This window comes from Mesoplodon mirus (genome assembly GCF_964341445.2).
Source record: "Mesoplodon mirus genome assembly, chromosome: 4".
In the NCBI taxonomy this organism is placed as follows: domain Eukaryota; kingdom Metazoa; phylum Chordata; class Mammalia; order Artiodactyla; family Ziphiidae; genus Mesoplodon; species Mesoplodon mirus.
In genome coordinates, this window is record NC_138979.1 from 164,507,397 (window position 1) to 164,531,004 (window position 23,608).

The 23,608-nt window shown below is 38.5% G+C and overlaps 1 protein-coding gene across 14 annotated transcripts in view; it reads left to right on the plus strand.

Annotated features, from left to right (window-relative positions):
• Window positions 1-23,608, plus strand: part of NRXN3 (neurexin 3) — a gene marked incomplete at both ends in the record, with an annotated part of 1,625,679 nt that overhangs the window by 549,633 nt on the left and 1,052,438 nt on the right. For all 14 annotated transcript variants that reach the window (XM_082616773.1, XM_082616786.1, XM_082616783.1 and 11 more), the window contains one exon: window positions 21,113-21,316. In XM_082616773.1, the coding sequence (XP_082472899.1) occupies window positions 21,113-21,316 (204 nt within the window). The remainder of the gene's footprint in view (window positions 1-21,112; window positions 21,317-23,608) is intronic.

The following is a 23,608-nucleotide window of genomic DNA, read 5'->3' on the forward strand; positions in this document are numbered from 1 at the left end:
TAAAGTAGGCATTACTCATATCTATTTTACTAGTGAGGGAACTAAGGCTTAGAGGATTAAGTAACTTTTTGAATGTCACAGTGCTAATAAGGACAGTACTGAAATTTAGACTCTGATTTATGGGGCTAGAATCTCCATTCTTGTACTGTAAACTATACTGCCTCACAATTTTATCGTGAAATAGCTACTGTGTTTGTCTAAATAGCCCTAACTGGCCAAATGATGACAACCCCTTCTCCTGGATGCTGTTTTACTGACTATCAGAAAGTCAGGTGGTGCCTTCGGTGGGAGAAAAGGGAGTTTTAGCTTGAAAGGGACTTTACAAAGACATATGAAGTGAGTAAATTGGGGTTAAGCATGGTCACATTAAAACAAAGTCAATACCTCAAAGTGTCATGTCTTTTATCTTGATAATTGAAGAGTTTATGTGAGAGTCAATACAAGAGAGGCATTCGGTCTACTTTACATGCTATTTCTCAACTGTTTTTGAGAATGGTTTATCTCTCCTACATCCACGATAATAGAAGAGTCTAATACACTGAGACTGCTTTTATGGCTAAAGGAATTCCAGAGGCAGCCGCCCATAGGGTGAGAACAATAGAAACTCCTTTAGCCTGAAGTTACAAAAGGACATCAGACAAACACTGCTTCCTCGAGAAGTTATTTGTGATCAAGACTCAGTCATTGGTCAAATGAACAAATGACCTCTTTATTTCTGAAGGATCAGAAAAATATTGGAGCAATCTTACTTTCCTCCTGAAGCAAGTCTGAAATGAGTTTTACAGAAGCAAATTCCTTCAGTGTTTTGTTTTTTATTTGTTTCCTCTTAACGAACTACTTTACCTAAAAGTATCATCACTTTTTGAAATTTTGCCTTGAGAAATTCTTCTTTTTTTTTTCTTTCTCTCTCTTACTTTATTTCATTTAAGCATTAATTCCCTTATTCATTCTACACATAGTTATTTCACACTTACAATGTGCCTGAGTTTATTTATTTTAAATATTAAAACCCACTAGAGCTGAAGTTTAAATATGGGACCTCTGTAGTGGTGAGACCACCCATCATGAAGACCTCGGTGTAATTCAGAAACTGAATCAACATGGATGGAAACCAACACAGGCCCAGTTTTATACCATTATAATATCTTCCATTCCAAAGCACAATTGTATGTGCATTAAATATATGCTTCTAATAAAATAAAAGACCAGCAAATATAATATGGAATTATTTCCATATTTAGAAAAATACATCATAAACAAGGAGGAATTTTCTTAGGAAAATCTAAGGATAACATCAGGAAATATATTAATTAAATTTAATATAAGATAGTAATAATGATATTAAAGATAAAGGTGGAAAACCAAAATATTTAAATAATCAAGGAAGTAATTGGTATAATCAATATATATTATTAAAAATAATCTGAACAAGCTTAGATTGGAATAGAATTTTTAATCTTGATAATGGGAAGTTATTAAGAACCTATAGCAAATATCTTATTTATTCAGGTTAAAAACAAAGCAAGGATGCCCACTATCATTTCTATTTATTGTGGAAGTAGAGAAACTAACCAATAGAATAAGAGAAGAAAATCAGATACATAAGGATTGGAGAGGAATATACTGAACTTTCCTTATTTGTGGAAAGTCCATGAAGGTCCATTGGCAGACTATTAGAGCTAAAGTGATTTCAGCAAGTTTGCTGATTAGAAGATAAACATATAAACCTAATTAGCTTTTCTCTGCACTTATAATTACCAATTAAAATGTAGAACAGAAAAAAAATCCTGTATGCAATAGCTACAACAATATAAAGAAGCTGTAAATCAATCTAAAAAGATTCATGACCTTTATGGAAAAAAATGACAAATGACAAATATCATTGAAGATTATAAAGTTCTGAGTAAATCATCAATATCTATCATTTCATGAGTATACTCAATAACATGAAGATGCCAGTTCTCCCTAAATTATTCCATAAATCTAATACAACTCTACTCCAAATCCCAATAGAATTTTTTATGTAACCTGACACAGCTGACCCTATAAAACTCATGTGTAAATGCAAGGAGCCAAAATAGCCAAGATACTTCTGGAGGCAGAAAAAAAAAAGAACAAGAGAAAAGACTTGTCCTACCAGATATCAAGACATATTTTATAGCCATGATAATTACGATAGTGTGACACAGGCATATAGACATGTGGGATAGAATAGAGCTCAGTAACTGTCTTGTGCAATATAGAAAATTCATACGTGACCAGGTGGATGTTACAAATCAGTGGTCAGTGGACAAACTAATCAGTAATGGTGCTGGGATAACTGGTTATCTATATGGAGAAAAATTAGATTTCATCTTTACATCAAACATGAAAATAAATTGAATACTTAAAAATTTAAATTTAAAATGCAAAACTTGGGGCTTCCCTGGTGGCGCAGTGGTTGAGAGTCCGCCTGCCGATGCAGGGGCGCGGGTTTGTGCCCCGGTCTGGGGAGATCCCACATGCTGTGGAGCGGCTGGGCCCGTGAACCATGGCCGCTGAGCCTGCGTGTCCGGAGCCTGTGCTCCACAATGGGCGAGGCCACAGCAGTGAGAGGCCTGCATACCACAAAAAAAAAAAAAAAAAAAGCAAAACTTTAAAATTTTTAGAAGAAAATAAAGGTGAATGGCTTTATAACCTATGTGTGGAAAAGATTTCTTTAAAAAGGCCAGAAACAAAGCATATACCATAAAGAAAATGTTGATAAAATTTTCAAGGAAAAACATGATAAAAAACATAAGCCACTGACTGGGAGAAACTATTGGCAATGCATATATGTAATATACAAAGGATTGGTATTATAAGTTGTATAATGAACTCCTACAAGTCATCAAAAGTAAAAGAACCCAACAAAAAAATGAACAAAGGATATGAGTAAGCAAATCATAGATGCCAAAACAAAATGGATTGTAAACATGTAAAAGGATGTACAGTCCTAATAGTAAACCTGAGACTGCAAATAATATTGTGACATTACCTCAAACCACCAGATTAGCAAAAATTAATAATTCTGATGATACTAAGTGTTGGCAAAGAGGAGGAGCAATGAGAACCCTCATATACTAAATAGTGGGAGTGTGAAATAAGGCCACCACTTTGGAGTGCAATTTAGCATTGAAATTGAGCATAATATTTGACCTAATAATTGTACATCTACGTAAATGCTTTAGAGAGACTCTCTAACAAATTTGTATTTAGGTAATTACTAGAATGTACATTGGAACACTACTTGCAATTTAAAACAAAATTAGAAACAATCTAAATCAGCATGAGAGAATATAAATAAATTGTAGTATCTCTATACAATAGAATCCCATCCAGCAGTGGAGCAGAACAAACTAGAGCCGCAAGTAACAACACTGGTAAACCTCAAAGTCATACTCTCGAATGAAAAAAGCAAATTATACAATAAAAGTACAGCGTGATTCCTTTATGTAAAGTTTATAAACATGCCATATAATTCAAAATACTTTATGTAAAGATCTACATATATGAAGAATAAAAAAAGCATTCCTGGACATGATGAATATCCCAATAAAAAGGTTACTTCTGGGGAGAAAGGTGGGACTGCTATAAGGGGGATTTACCTACATTTGTAACATTCTATTTCTTCAAAAATGATCTGAAGCAAATACACCAGAATATTAGGAGTTAAAAAACAGATTCAGATACACATATATTTATTATATTTTTATTTCTATTTGTTTGAATGAAACATTTCAAAGTTAAATAAAGAACCACTTAGCCTTACTGAGGTCATGGATACTGAGTGCTCAGCCAGGTTTATTCACTAAGTTCTTCTACTTCCTGCTCTCAATGGGACTGAGTACAATTATATATGACCACATAGCATAACTCTTCAGACTCTTTGGGAAAATGTCAAAATTGTGAATGTTAAATTCTGAAATGTCAAGGGCCAACTATAGACATACAAAACCAACTAAGGACTAAAAGGATAAAAATGAAAACAACATCAAATAAATGCTGTTTGACATAAAGTTGAGAAGAATATATAATCTCTCCTTCCCCCCTAAAATCAGCCCAGAGGATTGACATTCGCCCTCCTGAAGGATTATCTGTCTATATGAGCAAGCGCCAGCCTGAAAAACTACACAGGGTAATATAAAACAAAATAAAACAAAACCTGCTCATGTGAAGGGAAAAGAATACTCCACAAAATGGCTGCACCTTCCCCAATACATCCTTCACCTCCCCAAACAGCTTTCCCATCCTTGACCTTCTCTTTAGAAACCCCTCCTTAAGCAGTTACACACAGCTCTGCAAATGTTAGAGTGACATTTGGACTGGGCTTGATCAGTTCGCCTGCATGTCTGTGCTCCCTGGGGACCTGCCAAGCTTCAGAGCAGCGGTATTAGCCTCACCCCCCAGAGCTAGCAATAACATTTACCAGCTACAGTTCTCTCCATCTTCAAATATTTCCTCTGGCCCATGAGAAGGTGATCCAGCCCCTCCATAGACTGGGACCTAAAGAGAGTGGTTGAGAAGGAGGTGACCCCTCCTTTAAGAACTTTTAACATTTACCTTTCATTAAAGATTGTACTTGTGTTTTAATTGGGCTTCCCTCCTAGGATTCTGATATGTTTGGAAAAAAATTAATTACTGAAATTGCATACCCGTTAGGGGCGGGGCACACCTTTGATTTTTCTCATGTCATGGAAACTCTGAAAAAACTGGCTCTGGTTGGTGAGGAATGGCATCTGAGTACTCACTAAAGTCCATAAACATCCAGAGTTGGCAAGGAAACTATACAATTATTAATTATTTATAACTTAGAAAACAATTTTGGAGCCCTGTATGCTTAATATACGTCTAGGACTGGGCTAGTCAAGACTTAAAGAAGTCAAAATGACCTCTTTTGTTTGTTGTATCTCCAGTGCCTGAATGGATGATTGAACTGATGAGGAATGAATTGAATATCCTCCCAACAGGCTAATGAGTCATGTGCTAATCATCCTTATTTTATTAATGAGAAAACTGAAGCTCAGAGAGATTAACTTGTTAATCTTTGCAACTTGTGCAGTTGCAAAGCTACCTCCTGTCAGGCCTTGTGTACAGCCTAAGAGCATAATTGCTCTGCTATAATCTGTACTTAAGAGGCATGTGTGTGTCAGAAATGTGATGATAAGCATTACCAGGGAAGTTAAAAGTGAATAAGAACACAATAGAATTCTAATTAACAAATGTGGAAGGAAAGAGGGCAAGAGAGAATCACCATTAGGCAAATACTGCAGTAAAAAATGTTGCAGATACGATCCACTGATGGATGCTAAACTTAGTGGGTGAAAGTTTGAGGAGAATCACAATTTGCATAGGCTCAAAGTATCTTCCACAAGATATTTATCAAGTACAAAGGAAAAGACAGGTATTTAACTTTTTTGCTTAAAAGACCTGGGAGATACCAACTTAAGTAATCAAGAAAACATCACTAGTAAAAAGACATGTCAACATCATGAACCCTTTGATATAATGCACTGAGAAGGACACAATGTCATTTTTGAGGTATTCTTGCCTAAAATGCATAACCTCACTCCAGTCATGAACAAACATTGGAAAAACTCAAATTGAAGATATTTAATAAAATATCTGACCAGTAGTCTCTCTCTTTTTTTTTTTTTTTTTTTTTTTTTTTTTTTTTGCGGTACGCGGGCCTCTCACTGTTGTGGCCTCTCCCGTTGCGGAGCACAGACTCCGGATGCGCAGGCTCAGCAGCCATGGCTCACGGGCCTAGCTGCTCCACGGCATGTGGGATCTTCCCGGACCGGGGCACGAACCCTCAACCACTGCGCCACCAGGGAAGCCCCTGACCAGGACTCTTTAAAATTACATGAAAAACAAGGAAAGATTGAGGGGCTATTATAGACTGGAGAAAACTAAGGAGAAATAACAACTAATGCAGTGTAGGATCCTGAAACAGAAAAAGAACATTAGTGGAAAAAGTCATAAAACTGAAAAAGATCTGAAGTTTATTTAAAATATTGTGCCAGGGCTTCCCTGGTGGCGCAGTGGTTGAGAGTCCGCCTGCCGATGCAGGGGACATGGGTTCGTGCCCCGGTCTGGGAGGATCCCACATGCCGTGGAGCGGCTGGGCCCGTGAGCCATAGACGCTGAGCCTGCGCATCCGGAGCCTGTGCTCCGCAGCGGGAGAGGCCACAACAGTGAGAGGCCCGCGTACAGCAAAAAAAAAAAAAAAAAAAAAAAAAATAAAATAAAATAAAATATTGTGCCAATGTTAATTTCCTGTTATTTAAAATCATGCTATGGTTATGCAAGATATTAGCATTAGGAGAAATAGGGTGAGAAGTGTAAGAGAATGCTTGGTATAGTTTTTGCAACTTTTCTGTAAGTATGTAAGTTTGAAATACAAGGTTTAAAACAAAAAACTAAATGAAACAAAAAATGAGCAGGAAATACACTTGCCTTCAGATTTGCTTGCAGCTTGAAGAGAGAAGCAAACTTGTAAACTAAAATGAAAGGCACACAGAAACAGTCTCGTAGGCATTGCCTGTAATATATGTGTGCACCAGATAGAAAGGGGCCATGGAGAAGGAGTGGTTGATCTTATCTGGAAAGGGAGTGCAGGTAACCAGGAGAGACTGAACAGAGAAGGTGATGCTTGAGGTCTTTTATCTACCATCTATTTTACTGAGAACCTGCTATAGGCCAGGCACTCCTCTAAAAAGAAGCTACATGGTAGTAAACATGAAAAGGTACTGCTTTCATGGAGCTTCCACTCTAGAAGGAGGTGTCAGATAAACACATGAACAAAAACCTGACATTTTAAGTGCTGGGATGAAAAATAAATGAGCCAATGTGATAGAACATGCTTGGGGGAAACGGGCAGTTAGATAGAGTGATTGGGGAATACCTTTCTGAGGAGCTGATAGTTAAGCTGTTAGGACCAAGGCATGAATGAGGAGCAAGCCATGCAAAAAAATCAGGGAGCAGGTAATTCCATGAGGAAGAACAGGTTGGCTGAATGCCCGACCACAGGAACAAATTGCTGTGTCCTATTCAATAGGACAAAAAGAGGCCAGCATGCTGGGCTATAATGGACAAGGGGATAATAGTAGAAGATGAGCTGTAGAAGTAGGTTGACCAGCTGGCTTTAAGTCCACACTGGCATACTTTTGAATAAAAGGTGGCACTATTAATAATTACACCAGGACAATAGAAGTAAAATGGACCTGTCTGGGTCAAACCTAGACATAAGATCACCCTATAGAGAAGAAACAAATCGTGTAGGACTTTGTGAGTCAGGCAAGGGGTACAAATGTATTCTAAGTGCCTTAGGAAGCCATGGGAGGGTAGATCAGGGGAAGGAAGTGATTGCTCTGGCTGCCAAGTGGAGAATAGACTATTGAGAGTGAAGAGTGAAAGTAGGGGGAAGATTAGAAGTCTAGCTAGCAGGCAGAGAATGGGGGCTTGAGCTAAGGAAGTAGACACGGAAAAGGAGACTCACTCAGTTTTGAAGGCAGAGTCCATGAGCCTTGCTTACTCTTAGTAGATAAGCCAGGATTAGCCAGTTGTTAAGGGACTGTAGAACATTCCATACGAAGGTAGTGGCAAGAGCAGAGTCACAGGAGCAGGTCATATTCTAGGAGCCCATGGTGTATTCTATGGCAAAAGTGAAGGGGCACAGAGGGGACAGGCAAAACTGTGTTGGAGATATGACCACAGGCCAGATCATCAGAGACAGAATCCAGTGCTAAGTAGTAGATACTGTGATGCCATTGACAGTACTTGACTGGAAAGTGACATGATTTGTTTTGTTTCTAGAAAAATGACACTAGGTCAACTATGCGGAAAATAAAAGAGCAAAGGAAAACCCCCCATGAAAACAGATAGAAATACTGTCTGCTAGTTAGAGGAATAAACAAGAAACCAGAAATATTTTGAGGGTGGTATAATAAGGTGAGGGACCTTTCATTTGCACTAGAAACCATCCACCCGTTCATCAGACGCACCCTTGATTGTCTAGTGATTTACAGGATAATTAACTGTTGACTCAGGGACTGCTAGATAGTGTCGCTGAGTCATAAAGAAGCTCCAAGAGGAAAACTTGAGGGACAAATTAATGTCATGTGCCATGTAACTTTCTTCTTCTGCTCCAGTGCTGTTCTTGGCCCACTCATTTTTAAGTTTTAGCAATCTCTCTCAGACTAGTGTGCCTCACATGCAATTTTGGCAAGCTAAGCATGGTGGCGGAGCCAGATAACTTGTTCCCTGTAGACTTAGAAACTCCTGAGCTGCGGGCTGTAATATAATTTACAATACAGTTAGCCAGACCTGTAAAACAGCATTCTGTTTGCAGGGGAATGGGGGCCTGACAAGAAGAAGTGTTTATAGCTTAATTTTAGCTGTGCTCTCCATTGTTACTGCGCTAACAGCCTGCATATGACACATCCTAGTCATCAGTCAGATAGTTACAACTTTTCTTTTTTAATTTGGCAAGCTAAGCATAACATCACGCTTTGTGTAATAACCGCCCCAGGGTCCCTTACCTTAGGAAGTGATAGCCCTAGCATGCACCCCCATCTTTTAGGACAAAGGAATTGAGACATAATTGTTAGACATTCCATGGCTGTGGCTTATGCCTTGATAAAATTATCTGATGTCTTACTCTTCGAAAGGTCTTATACCATGATATTGATAGAAGGCTTGAGAATAAGAAAATCTGAGCAATGCCTGTTGATTTTTTTTCTCCCTAGTGTGTTACAATAGCTACTTGCCACTTATATCACTCAACTAACAAGGTTACTTCTATTCAACCATTACCCCCAGGAGACTATAGCTAATATTAAAGCTCCACAGGTGGGGACTTTGTCCATTTCTAGATCCCCAGTCTAGCACAGTGCCGGAAAACATAATAGGTACTAAAATACTATGTTTTGATTAAATAAGCCCAACTATTAGCTTAAAAATGTGCCCTAATGATTTGGAACTGAATACCACATATGATGTAGAAGAGCATGTTCTACTGAGCAAGAGTTGGCCAGGGGGTTGATGAACTGATGTGTCAACCTGAGACACTACATAGGATCCAACATACACTCTAACAACATTCTAAGTTTTGCAGAACTATGTGGAATTCAATTCCAAGGCTAGTTTATTAACCCGTGCAACTCCAGATTCTACTGTACACGAATGTAGAGTTGTGAGATGTCCCTCTATTAATTCTCTTAGTTACACCCGTTAGAAAAAATACCTTTTAATTCATGTCCATCGTGAATTGGGTGCAATGTCTGGCACTGTCACAGTTCTTCTGTACTTCCATTCCATAGTTAACTTTGCTTAAGTAGTGTTGGAAACAGCTTGCACACATATCATATATGTCATATATATAACATATATCTTATATACATATGATATATGTATATCATATATATCATATATATGTATCAACAGTACTCTGAACTAGGTGCTTCAATAGATCTTTAAGTGTGTGTGTGTGTGTGTGTGTGTGTGTGTATGTATCTATTGATTCACCTGTTTCAGATCATTGCTGATTTTATACAGCCTGATTTTGGAAGCAGGATCCCAAATAGGAAAAAAAGGAAGGTCTTTAATATCTCCTTAAGAAAAAAACAGTCAAAGGTTTTAAATATTACCTCAGTCTCCTCAGTTTTGAAATAAAGGTTTGAATGAAGGTAAATTTTAAGTTTTGAACTCTAAATTTCTCTGCAATTCAGAAAGAGTAATTTTACAATTTCTGTATTCTTTTTTTTTTCCTTATAAAATCACAAGAGACTGTTTCTACTTTAATCAGCTAATTAGACTTCTGGCAATTTCTTCATTGGTTTGACTTTTCTAGGAAATGTATTTTATATCCCTAGACAATTTGACTTTGGTTCATGTTGAAATACTGGCCCAGTCTCTTCTTATAAGAAATCTGTACATAACTGAGGTTTGTTGAGCTGTTACATTGCAGAACAGTTGGCAAGTAGAAAATGTCTTCTCTTTTGCTGCCCTGGAGAACTTGTTTCTCTGGTCTGGCCTTAGACAATAATGGAGTGATCACATTCTGGTGAGCACAGCTGTGTGCAGAACAGTTCTCTGAGCCTTCAATCCAGTCATTTGGGAATGAAAACATCAAAAACTAGCCTGGGAAACACAACCAGGACAGGCTGCAAGTTGGCCATTAATCACTTTACTGTGTCTGCTCAATGCTGTTGTCTAACAGTGTTCTAGAATAAAGTAAAGGTGATAAGTATACAAATCCATTCAATATAGTTCCATACCTGCAATCAGTCATCCTTGTTGATGGATCAGAGGTAAAACTTTTTTAATTCAAATTTTTAGTAACCGATCATCAGTGATAATGAGAGAGCAAATGTATTCTCTGGAATACTGACAGGAAAAATATGACAGAGTGAGACAGCAAGCTTTGGGCAAAAATGAAAGTCTACAGAATAGTGCTGTCTGTTTTTCAGGATGGAAATCGTAGCTGGATGTCAGGTTCAGTCACTGAACATAGTCTGCCTATGACTGTAATGAGCCATGCTTATTATCAAAGGTAAATAATAGGGCTCTAGTGTTCTTGAATGCAATCTCTACCATTATTATGAAAGTAGACCCATTGTATAGGGAATTTGAGAACAGAAGGAAGCAGAATGTCTACCTTATTTCTCTATTTAACCAAAGTAGACTTTATAATAAAGAGGAAGACTAACAAAACACTTTAACCCTTCACAATTACATTCCACTTTATAGTTTGCAGAGCTCTTTCAAATGTATTTTCTTATATGACTTTTGAAAATGATTGAAGATGTACATAAAGAAAAAGGAAAGTCAGAGAATGTGCAACTTTCCTAAGGTTGCACGCCCATAAGAGGTGGAGCTGGGAGTGGAATGTTGGCCTCCAGACACCTAAGCTCTTTCTGCTGATCAATGCTGCCTCTAATATGGAAGTATCTGCACGTGAAAGCAATGGGTCATCTCTAGACATCAGGGAAATTAAAACACGTGTGTGTGCACGTACACATGTAACATTCATTGAGGACCCATTAATTTCAGACATTTGGATATCTTCGCAGTCATTCTCTTGGGCTCACCTTTGTGATGGATAGCTTTTCTTTGCAACCCTGGATCCATTCTTCACTCTTCTTCATACGTTTTTACTCAGCTTTGTACCCTGGAAGGTTATCCTCTAGCGATTGCATTAACAGCCTCTCTTACCCTTTTGTATTCCAGTTGAATTTGCCCAATGGGAAGCATGCAGGAATGATGAGAATGAGGTCTGAATATTTAATTTCTTGTCTGTGATATGGCTGCCAACTGGCTGCACCCCTTGACATAAGGTCACAGTCTTGTGAGGCACTCATAGTGCACCCTTGTTCTCTCTCTCTCCCTCTTCCACTCCCCCCTCAAGGTTCTGGCAATTGACCTTCCACTTGCTCTATCAGGCCTAGACATAGTAATAATATGGGTCTGCTTTTAATAGCCCTAAATACCATATTATCTCTGAAGGGTTCACTATTCCCTACCTTTACCTTTGTAAATATTACTTTTATTAAACCTTCATCAAATGGCATAATTTGAGTTGGCTGTCTGTTTCCTATTAGTATCCTGGCTGATTCAATATTATTATTATACATGTTACAAATGGGGAAACTGAAGCCCAGGAATATTTCACAGTTAAATAACTTGCAGATCTAAGACTTCCCTGGTGGTCCAGTGGTTAGGACTCCATGCTTCCAATGCAGGGGGCATGGGTTCGATCCCTGGTCGGGGAACTAAGATTATCCCACATGCTGTGCTAAGATCCCACATGCTGGTGAGGCCAAAAAAATAAAAATAAAAATAAAAATAAAATAACTTGCAGATCTAGGACTATACCTGAATTTTCTAACTCTAAGTCGTGGATAAATATATATATATATATATATATATATATATATATATATATATATATATATATATAAAATTTGCAGATCTAGGATTCTACCCAAATTTTCTAACTCCAAGCTTATATACTCATAGAGACAGCACACTGAGCAATGATTCTGAATAGGTGTAATTACATATGTGTAATTGCAGCTCTGCCCGGTAGAGATTTCTTGAATTGACTCAAAGAGTCAGATCAATTCTAAGAAACATACCACCATCATTTATAAATATTGTTTTGAAATTTCATAATACGTTTGCAAAATAAAGCAGCGGCAATAGTATCTGGAGGAAAATTGGGTAAGATTGCATCTAATCTCTTACCATGCCATTCTGTCTTCCCTGCAGCACCAGAGTTAGCCTAAAAGGCAAGTCTTATTGTGTCATTTCCTGTCTTAAAGACCCTCTTATGTTAACTAATATCCAAACTTCCTAATTGTGCTTATTAGCTCTTTTATAATGGACCCTCTGCATCTCCCTTCAGTCTTAACTTTATCACTCCAATCCATATACTCTAGCCCATTTGGGATCATCATTGTGGTTCTCACTTGGGTTGGGGGTGGGGATTTTTCCCCCAAGAGGCATTTGACAATGTCTGGAGATATTTTGGGTTGTCATGACTAAAGAGAATGCTTCTGTCATGGCTTTAGAGTGCTTTAATTGTTTGGGGATGGGAAAGCAATCGAACTGTATGTAATGGCAGCATGATGTTGAGAATGTGAAAAGTTAGTTCTTCTCAGCCTTATCCATGAGAGGGAGGACATCACCTCATATCAGTTTTGATTCCCTGGAACTATTGGCTACTGTTGGGTCTGCTCAGACCTAGAAATGTATGTTGCTCCTGCTGCTGCAAAATACAGAATTAGAACCTGGTGGGCATTCCTGCATAGATTTGCACAGTGTTTAAGATCAGCCCAGTCTGGGTAGAGAGGAAGCAATCTGTCTATTTTGGAAGCTTTGTTAGAATAAAACACACTTAGGGAGTGTATGAGGCCAGTAGCTGCATGAGTGAGCAGGAGGATGTCTTGAAGGTACAAAAAGAGAAGATGGTGAGGTGGGTGATTGTTTATTGGTACTTTGCTTACAAGGCTGGCCATGAGAGTATCTTCTCTCTACAGTAGATGGCTTAAGGGCCAGTGGATAGTGCTAGGAAGTCTGCTTGGTATGCTATGTGCAAAGTGAGACCTGGGAAGTCTACTACATGAAAGCATATTGCTAGTTGCTTATAGTACTGTATTGATGTCAAGGGACCCATTGCATTCATTAGCAGCATTACATAGATTGTGTTGTCTAGTGCTTTTGTTTTATCCCTTCCCTGTCCATGCCTACCAATCTGGCTTTCTCCTTTAAAACTGTAGGAAATGTAAATGGTGTCACTTCCAAGTTTGTGTAGGTAAGAAGAACTCATCTGTACCATTTACTTTCTACAGTCAATTTTCCCTATAATTTTCACTTATCTTCTTGATTAGGACCTCATCACATCTAAAACAACATATGCTTATAATAACATTAAAGAACCCTCAGTTTTGATTATTTCCTATCTGTTCCTTTGGTGTTAGATGCGATGATTTGATTATGAAAACAGGTAGGAAGATGATAGGGGAAAGTTGCCTACCAGAAACTCTCTTTCAAGTTAAACAGAAAAGGGTATACCAGCCAAATAATCATCAGCCATAAGTAAGGAAACAGGCACAACTCAGTGTCGTAAGTCTCAAAAAATAGGAGCAAGATAAATGATTCTGAAGCCAAGTTAAGAGGAATGGTCAAACATGATGAGGCTGCCAACCCTGCCTGTGTTCCTCAGGTACAGTACTGTCTAGTTGATAAAAAAATATTGAGAATTATCCCTAAAATACCTTTATAGAGGGAAAGAAATAGATTGAGTAGATGTTCTTATCTGAGTGAAGAATAATGGGAATGTATGTAAGAGGCAACTGCATGTAACAGAAACAAACAACAGGACTGAGGATCAAAAGAGATGTCAGCAGGGCTAAAGGGCTCAAAAGTTCTAATGTATCATTCCCACCATCATGGCCTTGGGATGCACTCTTCAACCAGGTGGGCTGTCTTAGAGTAGAGGACATTTAACAAAGCTTCAGAAATGACAGCACGGCTCTGAAAGCTAAATGAAGGTTACACACAGTCTCGGCTGAGCTCTTCATTTCTCCCATCCATTTCCTTCCACATTGCTATCTGTCAGCCTACAGGAAAAAAAAGTACATAGAACTAAAAATATGAAGCCATTAAACTGTAGATGACTCTGGGAGCCAGTAAATCACTGAAACTATATGTGAACAACTAGAAACTCTGGACAGAGCCACCTGAGTATGAGCAGGAAAGACAGTGACATGACAGTGCAAATAGAAAACATCAGGCAAATAAAATTTAAAAAATCATAGGTATAGCTTAGAAAACTGAAGGAATTTGATCTAGAAGAAAACAAACCAAAGGACAGAAAAATTTCCCATGAGCTGTATAGTCTGTAGCTCATTTGCACTGTAGAATATTTTAAGAGAATTTAATTAATGGTACAAGAATTCAAAGAAAAAGTAAAAACAAATTAAATGAGTGAATGGAAAAGAGAGACTGTATATGGAATATCTGAGAGCCAAAATATGATCACATAACTTATTTGAAATAATTAGTAACAAAAGGGGTGCAGAGAATACATGGCTAAACATTGAGGTATTGATAGAAGGAAAATGCTTCACAGTGGATGCTGATGAAAAGTCAAAGAGCAGAAATCCATAATAAAGAAACTAAGAGATATGGAGGACAGACAAGATAATTGGACCTCAGAAACAGAAAAACTGAGTACTTTAACAAAGAGATTACCTAAAGGCATTAAACCAGAAATTTGTTCTTAATATAAAGAACTGACTCTATAAAGTTCAAAATAGCATGATGGGTTCTAAGAAAATCAGATATAGTATATTCAACACTGAGATGTGTATTGATTATGTCATTGGGCTTCAAGGAATAAAATAATATTCTTTAGGCATCTATACAAAATTTACATCATTTACCACCTATGAGACGAAATGTTGGCATTATACAATCTCAAGAACAATAAATCAAAGTGTATAAAATTCTGCATGAAATGAAGTGTGACTCAAGAATTACACACAGCCATGATGCAATTCAAATATCAAGAGCACAAATAGACTTTCACAAACATGAACAAACTTTGGTAATAATAATACTAGTGAATTCTTTTTTTTTTTTTTTTTTTTTTTTTGCGGTATGCGGGCCTCTCACTGTTGTGGCCTCCCCCGTTGCGGAGCACAGGCTCCGGATGCGCAGGCCCAGCGGCCATGGCTCACGGGCCCAGCTGCTCCGCGGCATATGGGATCCTCCCAGACCGGGGCACGAACCCGTATCCCCTGCATCGGCAGGCGGACTCTCAACCACTGCGCCACCAGGGAGGCCCTAGTGAATTCTTTTTAAAAAGATGTTACCATATACTTTGTGACCACCTAGAGGGGTGGGATAGGGAAGGTGGGAGGGAGACGCAAGAGGGAGGGGATATGGGGATATATGTATACGTATAGCTGATTCACTTTGTTATACAGCCGCAGCTAACACAAAAATGTAAAACAATTATACTCCAATAAAGATGTTAAAAAAAAAAGAAACTGATGGGTATGTTTAAAAGAAAAAACAACAAAAAATAAAATAAAATAAAAAGGTGTTACCATAAAATCCAAGCACTGAAAAGGTGAAATAAAATTACTTAGAAATGGAGAAACTGTGGCAAAAGGCATGGTGAGAATAATGACCATATTAGAATATACAACAAACACATAATGATCATACACAATATGAATGTAGAACAAAGAATACAGTTGATAATATCCTTGGGTTCCATAGCCATGGACTCAACCAGCTTTAGATCAAAAATATTTTTAAAATTCCAGAAATTTCCAAAAAACAAAACTTGAATTTGCCACACTGGCAACTATTTACAGAGCATTTACATTGTATTTAACACTATTTACATAGCATTTTTATTGTATGAGGTATTATAAGTATCTAGAGATGATTTTAAGTATATGGGAGGATATTTGTAGGTTATCTGCAAATACTGTGCCATTTTACATAAGTGATTGAGCATCCAAAGATTTTGTTGTCCGCAAGGGGTCCTGGAACCAATCCCCTAGTACCCTGAGGACAACTGTATGTGGGTATCAGAGGTCCCCAGAACCACTCTCAATTTGAATATTTCTCTAGAAGCACTCACAGGACTTGAGATATTATATTCATGGTCATGGTTTATTACAGCAAAAGTTACAGAGTAAAATCAGCAAAGGGAAAAAGCATGTGGGGCAAAGTCTGGAGGAAAACAAGCCCAAGCTTCCAAGAGTACTCTTCCAGTTGAGGTGAACAAAACGTGTGCTTAATTTCTCCAGGAGTGATGTGCAACAATAAATGCAAAGTTACCAACCAGGGAACCTCACCTGAATCTGGAGTCCAGGAATTTTATGGGAAAAGATATATAAGACATTTGTAATAATCAAAATAGGGAACTCTAGAATGGCTGGACGAGGAACTTAGCAGATCTCCCCAGTGAAACAACCATTTAATTGGTGAAAATTATTAAAACACACACAACCATTTAAAATCTCTGAAAATTGTTCTAAGGACAGACAACAAATGGAGAAACATTTATGTAAGAGATCTACTAAATCTCACTAAGAAAAGTGACAGCTATGGTATTTAAACCACAACCTGCTCCCTTCTCCTACCCCAGCCCTGCTCCTTGTTCTGGAATCTTCATTCCAGGTGGTTATGGCCAAGAAGACAGGATCTCCCTCTCCAACCAGTTACACTAGGACTACAGTTTCACTTCAGATGGTCAGGCTACTGGTGCCTCTCAACTCTCCCCAGTTCCATGTTGCAGAAGCAATATTCCTGATAGGCACAGCCAAGAGGAGGGCTCACTTCTCCTACTATTCTCCAAATCTCCATTCATAGAGCAGAAGCTCTATCCCAGGTTTGGCATGTCAAGAATATAGGGGCTCCAATTGTCCCTGCCCCAGCTTAGTCATGTTTCCTGTTAGGTGGGGCAAGCTGAGAAGACCAGGACCTATCATCTTCCTCCCAGGCCCACTTTTAGAATGGGAATGTCACTCAGGGAGAAGTGGGCCACTGTTTTTGCACACAACTGGGTTGAGTAGTGGCCCAGAGGTTCTGCTCTAGGGTAGATACAAGTTATTAGGATGAAGAGCTCTACAGCTCTGCCTGGCTGTTTAGAACAAGGATTAGAGAAGTTTATGGGTAAAGGACTTTTGAAAATAATGGTGATCTTGGTCACTATCAATTCTGAAGGGACAGGTAGGTCTATGATACTAGCAGCAATGAGTGAAATGGCAGACCAGAAGTTTGCTAATGTCAGAAGTTTAGCAAAGAGAATCAGGGGTAGAAAAAGCCATGGAGGTCTAGATGGTTGTACACATTTGCTGGGATACACCCACTCAGAGCTAATTAGAGGAGGAGATGGGGAAGATTTGAAAGTATTACCAAGCTATACATACATCCATCAGTAAGAGGAAGAGCCTATTGGCTCAAGGGGCTTAAGTACAACCTCTTAACTGACTGAATGATAAGCTGCTTTTAGCCAGGGGATACCCCTAGGAGACCAGGCTTAAAGCTAAAACCACACTTATCCTTGGTGGCCTGGAGGACTGTGCATATTTCCAAGACTGCACCGACTCAGGAGTGACAGGAGGGGCAACTTCCAAGTACTAGTCCCTGGCTGAACGTGAGGCAAAGTCTTAAGCTTACTGAACTGTGAAAGCAGTCTCCAAGTCACACAAATCCACCAGATAATGAGTAAAAGTTAACTGACCAAGGGGGCTTAGGTATAATAGTTGAGCAATAAGCGGCTTATACTGACCTAGGAACAACACCTAGGAACACAGGCTAAAAGATAAAAAATGGAAAAATATCTGAACAAGGACATCAGAGCCTTCACACTGCTGGGAAAATATGTCACAGAATTAGTTCACCCAAGTCATTAAACAAATAAATGAATGAACAAACAGAAAGAAGTAGCCCTGGTGGTGGTCAGGGAGGGGAGAACAGTATCCAGACGTGCTACAGTCTGTTATCTAAAATGTCCAGTTTTCAACAGAAAATTGTGAAACATACACAAAAAAGTGTGACCCATACATAGGAGTACATACAGGCATAGAAACTGCCCAGATGTTGCACTTAGCAGACAACTACACCAAAGCTATTATAAATATTTTCAAAGGGATTTGTGGGAATTAAGGGAAACTGTGCTTAAAGAATTAAAGCAAAATAAGATAACAGTGATTTATCAAATAGATAATGTTAATAAAGAGATTAAAATTATACATATATATATTTTTCAACTTTTCAATTCCAAATTTTCTATCATTTGGGGATTATTTATCTATCTACCTATCTACCTACCTACCTCTCTATCCCTGTCTGTCTCTCTGTCTGTCTATCTATCTATCTAAAATGCTTGAAAGCACAATAATCTAAATGAAAAATTCACTAGAGAGGCTCAACAGTAAATGTGAGTTAGCAGAGGAAAGAATTTGCAAACTTGAAGATAGATCAGTAGAGATTATACATTCTAAATAGAAGAAAGAAAAATGAATGAAGATAAACAAAGCATCAGAGAAATATGGGACATCATTAAGAGTACCAACATATGTATGATGGCAGTCCTGGAAAAAAGAGAGAGAATAGGACAGAAAAAACATTTAAAGAATTAATGATTGAAGATTTCCTAAATTTGAGGAAAAACACTAATTTACACATCAGTGAGCTCTAAGTAGGATCAGTACAAAGGAATTCATTCACATCCAGACTCATTATAATAGAAATGTTGGAAGTCAAAGAGAAAATCTTGAAAGCAGCGAGAGAAAAGTGGCTCATCATATACAAAGGCCCACAATAAGATTAACAGCTGATGTCTCTTCAGAAACAATGTAGGCCAAAGGCAGTGAGTTGACATTGAAAGTGCTGAAAAAAATATAACATCAACTAAGAATCCTATAGCCGACAAAAGCATCTTCAAAAGTAAAAGTGAAACAAAGATGTATCCAGGTAAACAAAAAAACTGAATTCATTGCTAGTATACCTGCCTTATAAGAACTACTAAAAGGAGTTCAAGAAGTGAGAGCAGACAGTAATTTGAATCTACATGAAATAACAAAGAGCTCCAATAAAGGTAATTATGTAGGTAATGATAAAAGAGTATAATCACACATTTCTTTTTCTTTCTTCTTTTAACTGATTTAAAAAGAAATTGCACAAGACAATCTATAAAATTGTATTGTTGGGCCTATAACATATAGAATTGTAATATATTTGCTAATAAAAAATGAATGAAGCTGCATTGAAGAAAGGAAATGACACCAGATGGTACCGCTAATCCACAAAAAGAAATGAAGAGAGACAGACATGGTAAATAATAAGCTTATTTAAAAAAACCTCTATAAATATATCTGAGCTCTCCTTTCTTCACTTCATAAAAAGAAGTTTTTATAAAGCAATAATTATAACAATGTATTTTTGAGTTTGAAACATATATAGACATTATATGAATAACAATAATAACACAAAAAGGAGGACCAGAAGAAAGCTATGTAAGAGTAAAGTTTCTGTATCTTACTGGAATTAAGTTAGTATAAATACGAAGTAGATTCTGATAAATTAAGATGTATGTTGTAAGCCCTAGACCAACCACTAAGAAAGTAGCTCTTAGTTACTTGGTTATTTAGTTAAGAACCATCAAAGGAATTAAAATAATACGCTAGGAAATATTCACTTAAGACAAAAGGAAGTAGTAAAGGAGGAAAAGAGGAACAAAATAGGAGAACTGGGGACTTCCCTGGTGGCGCAGGGGTTAAGAATGCGCCTACCAGTGCAGGGGACATGGGTTGGAGCCCTGGTCCGGGAAGATCCCACATGCTGCGGAGCAGCTAAGCTCGTGTGCCACAACTACTGAGCCTGCACTCTAGAGCCCACGAGCCACAACTACTGAGCCCACGTGCCACAACTACTGAAGCCCACATACCTAAAGCCTGTGCTTCACAATAAGAGAAGCCACAGCAATGAGAAGCCCACGTGCCACAGCGATGAGTAGCCTCCTGCTCGCCTCAACTAGAGAAAGCCCGCACGCAGCAACGAAAACCCAATGCAGCCAATAAATAAATAAATAAATAAATAAATAAATAAATTAATTAATTAATTTTAAAAAGGAGAACTGTGTAAGTACTATTATGTCAGCATTTCATGATGTGGTCTTTCAACACTCAATAATCTAATAGTTTTTAGATCAAATAACTTTCCTTATTTAGACTTATTTTCCATTGAATAGTATTCTATTCATGGTACCCCTTGTGTTTGAAATCTTTTAAGCAAATTAATATGAATTCTGAAACAAATTTTGTTTCAGCTGATTCCTATATTAAGTTTTTTGCTTCATCACCCTCCCCTTAAACATACTATGTTAATAGTAGAACATACTCACCAAGATACACACAAAGGTATACATTGAGATACATACTTTATTTTGTACCATTAGGTGTTTAACTACATATGCACCTGATATTTGTTCTCTGGCACTACTAATATTGACATAAAGATATATTCATTTATGCATATATTCTGCCACGATACATATCCAGAGAGATAAAAGTGGCCATTGTGTGCTGCTGCTCTTTTCTTTTTCTAGCAGCACTCTGGCAAGAATGTATTTGTTTGCTGAGGTGGTTATAAACTGCTGCTTCCCTCCTGTTCTTCATGAAATATTTACAGGACTCAAGTTTTGTTCAGTGTCTTGTTTTGCTTTGTCGTGTCTACAGCATACAGAATTACTGCCATTTGTGAGGGCATTTTCACTTTTGCAAAATGCCTTCACATCCATTATTTCATGTGGTACCATTGACAAGTCAGTGAGCGTGGTAGGGCAGGGACCAGTGCCATCAGATGCCTTTTACAAATGAGGAAATAGAGCCTCAGAGTTTAAGGGGTCTGCATACAGCTTATAAGTGGCAGTGGAGGTCTAGCAAGCACAAGCCACCTGTCTACTAATTTGGTGCCCTCTCCTTCGACTGTGCTTACCCTGGAAGCAGAGGCAGACTCTGGCATCCTTCATCCTGACCATCCCCTCCTTTCTTCTCTGCAGAGGCATCCATCCTGAGCTACGACGGCAGCATGTACATGAAGATCGTCATGCCCATGGTCATGCACACCGAGGCAGAGGACGTGTCCTTCCGCTTCATGTCCCAGCGAGCTTATGGGCTGCTGGTGGCTACTACCTCCAGGGACTCTGCTGACACCCTGCGTTTGGAGCTGGATGGGGGGCGTGTGAAGCTCATGGTTAACTTAGGTATCGTATGAAGTACCCTCTGCCACTCTGTTTGGGCTTGTCTTCCCTTTCTTTTCTGATTTTCATTGGTTTGACTGAATTCTTTGTTTGTTTCTTGAAATTTAGCTGCTCACCTCTTGTTTAATAGGCCAAGGATAAATCCCCACAGCAACAAACACCTTCTTGTTTCTGCATGAGGTTTTGATGTCAATTTCTGGTTTCTGACAGTGGTGGTTTCTTTACTAGAAGATTTGTTTTCTAAGTTTCCTTTCTTGGTTTTTTGAATCGTTTAGCTTTGTGTAAAACACGCTACTTTGGTCCATCTTTTGATCAAGCACATTCCCATTAAGTCCAACTCCTTGGTCACCACTCAAAACAGTCAAAGCAGAGGACAGGGACAGGGCATGAGTTGGAAGCAAAATGGGAGGGTGGTGTTTGAGAGAACGAAGCCATGTGAGTGGGATGAGAAATGCATTGTTTGAAGCTCCACAAGGACTGTTCACATGGGAAATTCTGGTGGCCTTGATGACACTAGTATCTCCTTATATTTACTTTCTCCTAGTGGGGAGCACAAGTCACATTACTTCTGTTGTCCCATTGGGGAAAAATTCTATAAGTTCAGAGTCTTTGACACATGGAAGGATGGTGTGGCTCCTGATATGTATCCCTTCCTCCTTCCTGACATTCCTACCCTTACTAGACAGCCCTTTTGATAAAAATTATTAAGTCACACTGTTACCAGTTACTCTGTTCTTATATAATACATATCCAGTTTTCCTTAGTGTTGAAAAATTATGACAGTTTCAAATTTGTAGCTTTATTGAGAGGACCTGTTCTTCTACTGTAATTACCTATAATGATACTTTGGACATCCCTCTTTTATGGCCTCACATCCTCTCAGGTTGCTGACCTTCTTGACTGGATTCTAATCAATCTTCTATGGAGAGTGAGGACCTCTTGGTTTTTGGAAGGAAAAAAAGCAATCTCTATTTCTGCTGATTCTACTCAGTAGAAAGTCAGTGCCCCTGTGTGTTGACAGGATTAGTGATACAGCTGTGCTCAAACTTTCTAAGCCTCTGATTTGTTTGGCTATGTAGAATATGTTTAGATACACAACTCCATCATAAAGATGTCAGTGGAATGGCTTGTCAGAGGCATGGAGAAGACATGATGGACAAATGTATCAGATGCAGGACGATACACAACCCTAGATGTCCTGGTGGGAAGGTGGGAAATCAATACCAGTCTTATCTGCTGTCAGGTCAACTGGTCACTCTTGAAAAATGACGATACAACAATCCTAAAAATCTCTAGGACACAGAAGACTGTTTTGAGCAGTGGCTTGTTTAGTTGTGTCTCTCTTTTTTTTTTTCCCAAGTTGCAGCTTTTACAACACTATGCCCTTTTTCTTTTCCAAGCACATTTGATTTCTGTTGTTAGTGTGTGTCTTGGTTTTTCTTTGGTTTGTGTGTGTGTTTGGTTATTTTGGGTTTTGTTTTTCTCTTTTGCTAGATCTTTGTGGGTGTTCTTGAGTTTCCAATCCTCCCCACCATCAGCCATGGTAAATCAAAAGATGGTATTCAACCCTTCAAAGGCCCAAAGCCTGCGGCCCGCATAGCAAACAGCCTTGAGAACAGAGTGTACTGAGCAGCCTGCAGGGACTGGCATTCCCCTGTCCCCCTCACCTTCCCCTCCCTACACCATCCTCCCCACCTGAAACCAACCAACCAGAGTGCATACCTGAAACCACCACCATTAGCCTACTGTCAAGTTCTCTGAAAAACAACAGAAGAAATAAAAATAAAAAAATAATGCCTCCCACAACTAAAACGAAAACAAATGTGCCCTCCTAACTAGCTCACAGAAAAGAAGATAGGGTCAGTTTTTAACTGTCTATTTCAAAGTAAGACAGAGCCAGAGATATAAGGAATATTCAGCCCCATGGGGTCCTGGGGAAATGCACATTTTTTTTTCCTTTTTAGATGTTGTTTTGTAAGATTAGAAGGCCAACTATGACAGGTCTCACATCTTAGAAGGAAAAATGGAGGTGGAGGGAGATAAAAGGGGATGAAGAAAGAGATGAACAGGTGTCCTCTCTCTCTCTGTCTCTCTCTCTCTCACACATACACACATACACACAGTCATGGATCCCAGGTGTATTCCTAGAAGCATTATTTTTTGAATTTTAAACTGTCACGAAAATCTGGGAGGTGTGCTTTTTTTTTTTTTTTTTTTCCTTTTTGCGGTCCGTGGGCCTCTCACCGCTGCGGCCTCTCCCGTTGCGGAGCACAGGCTCTGGACGCGCAGGCTCAG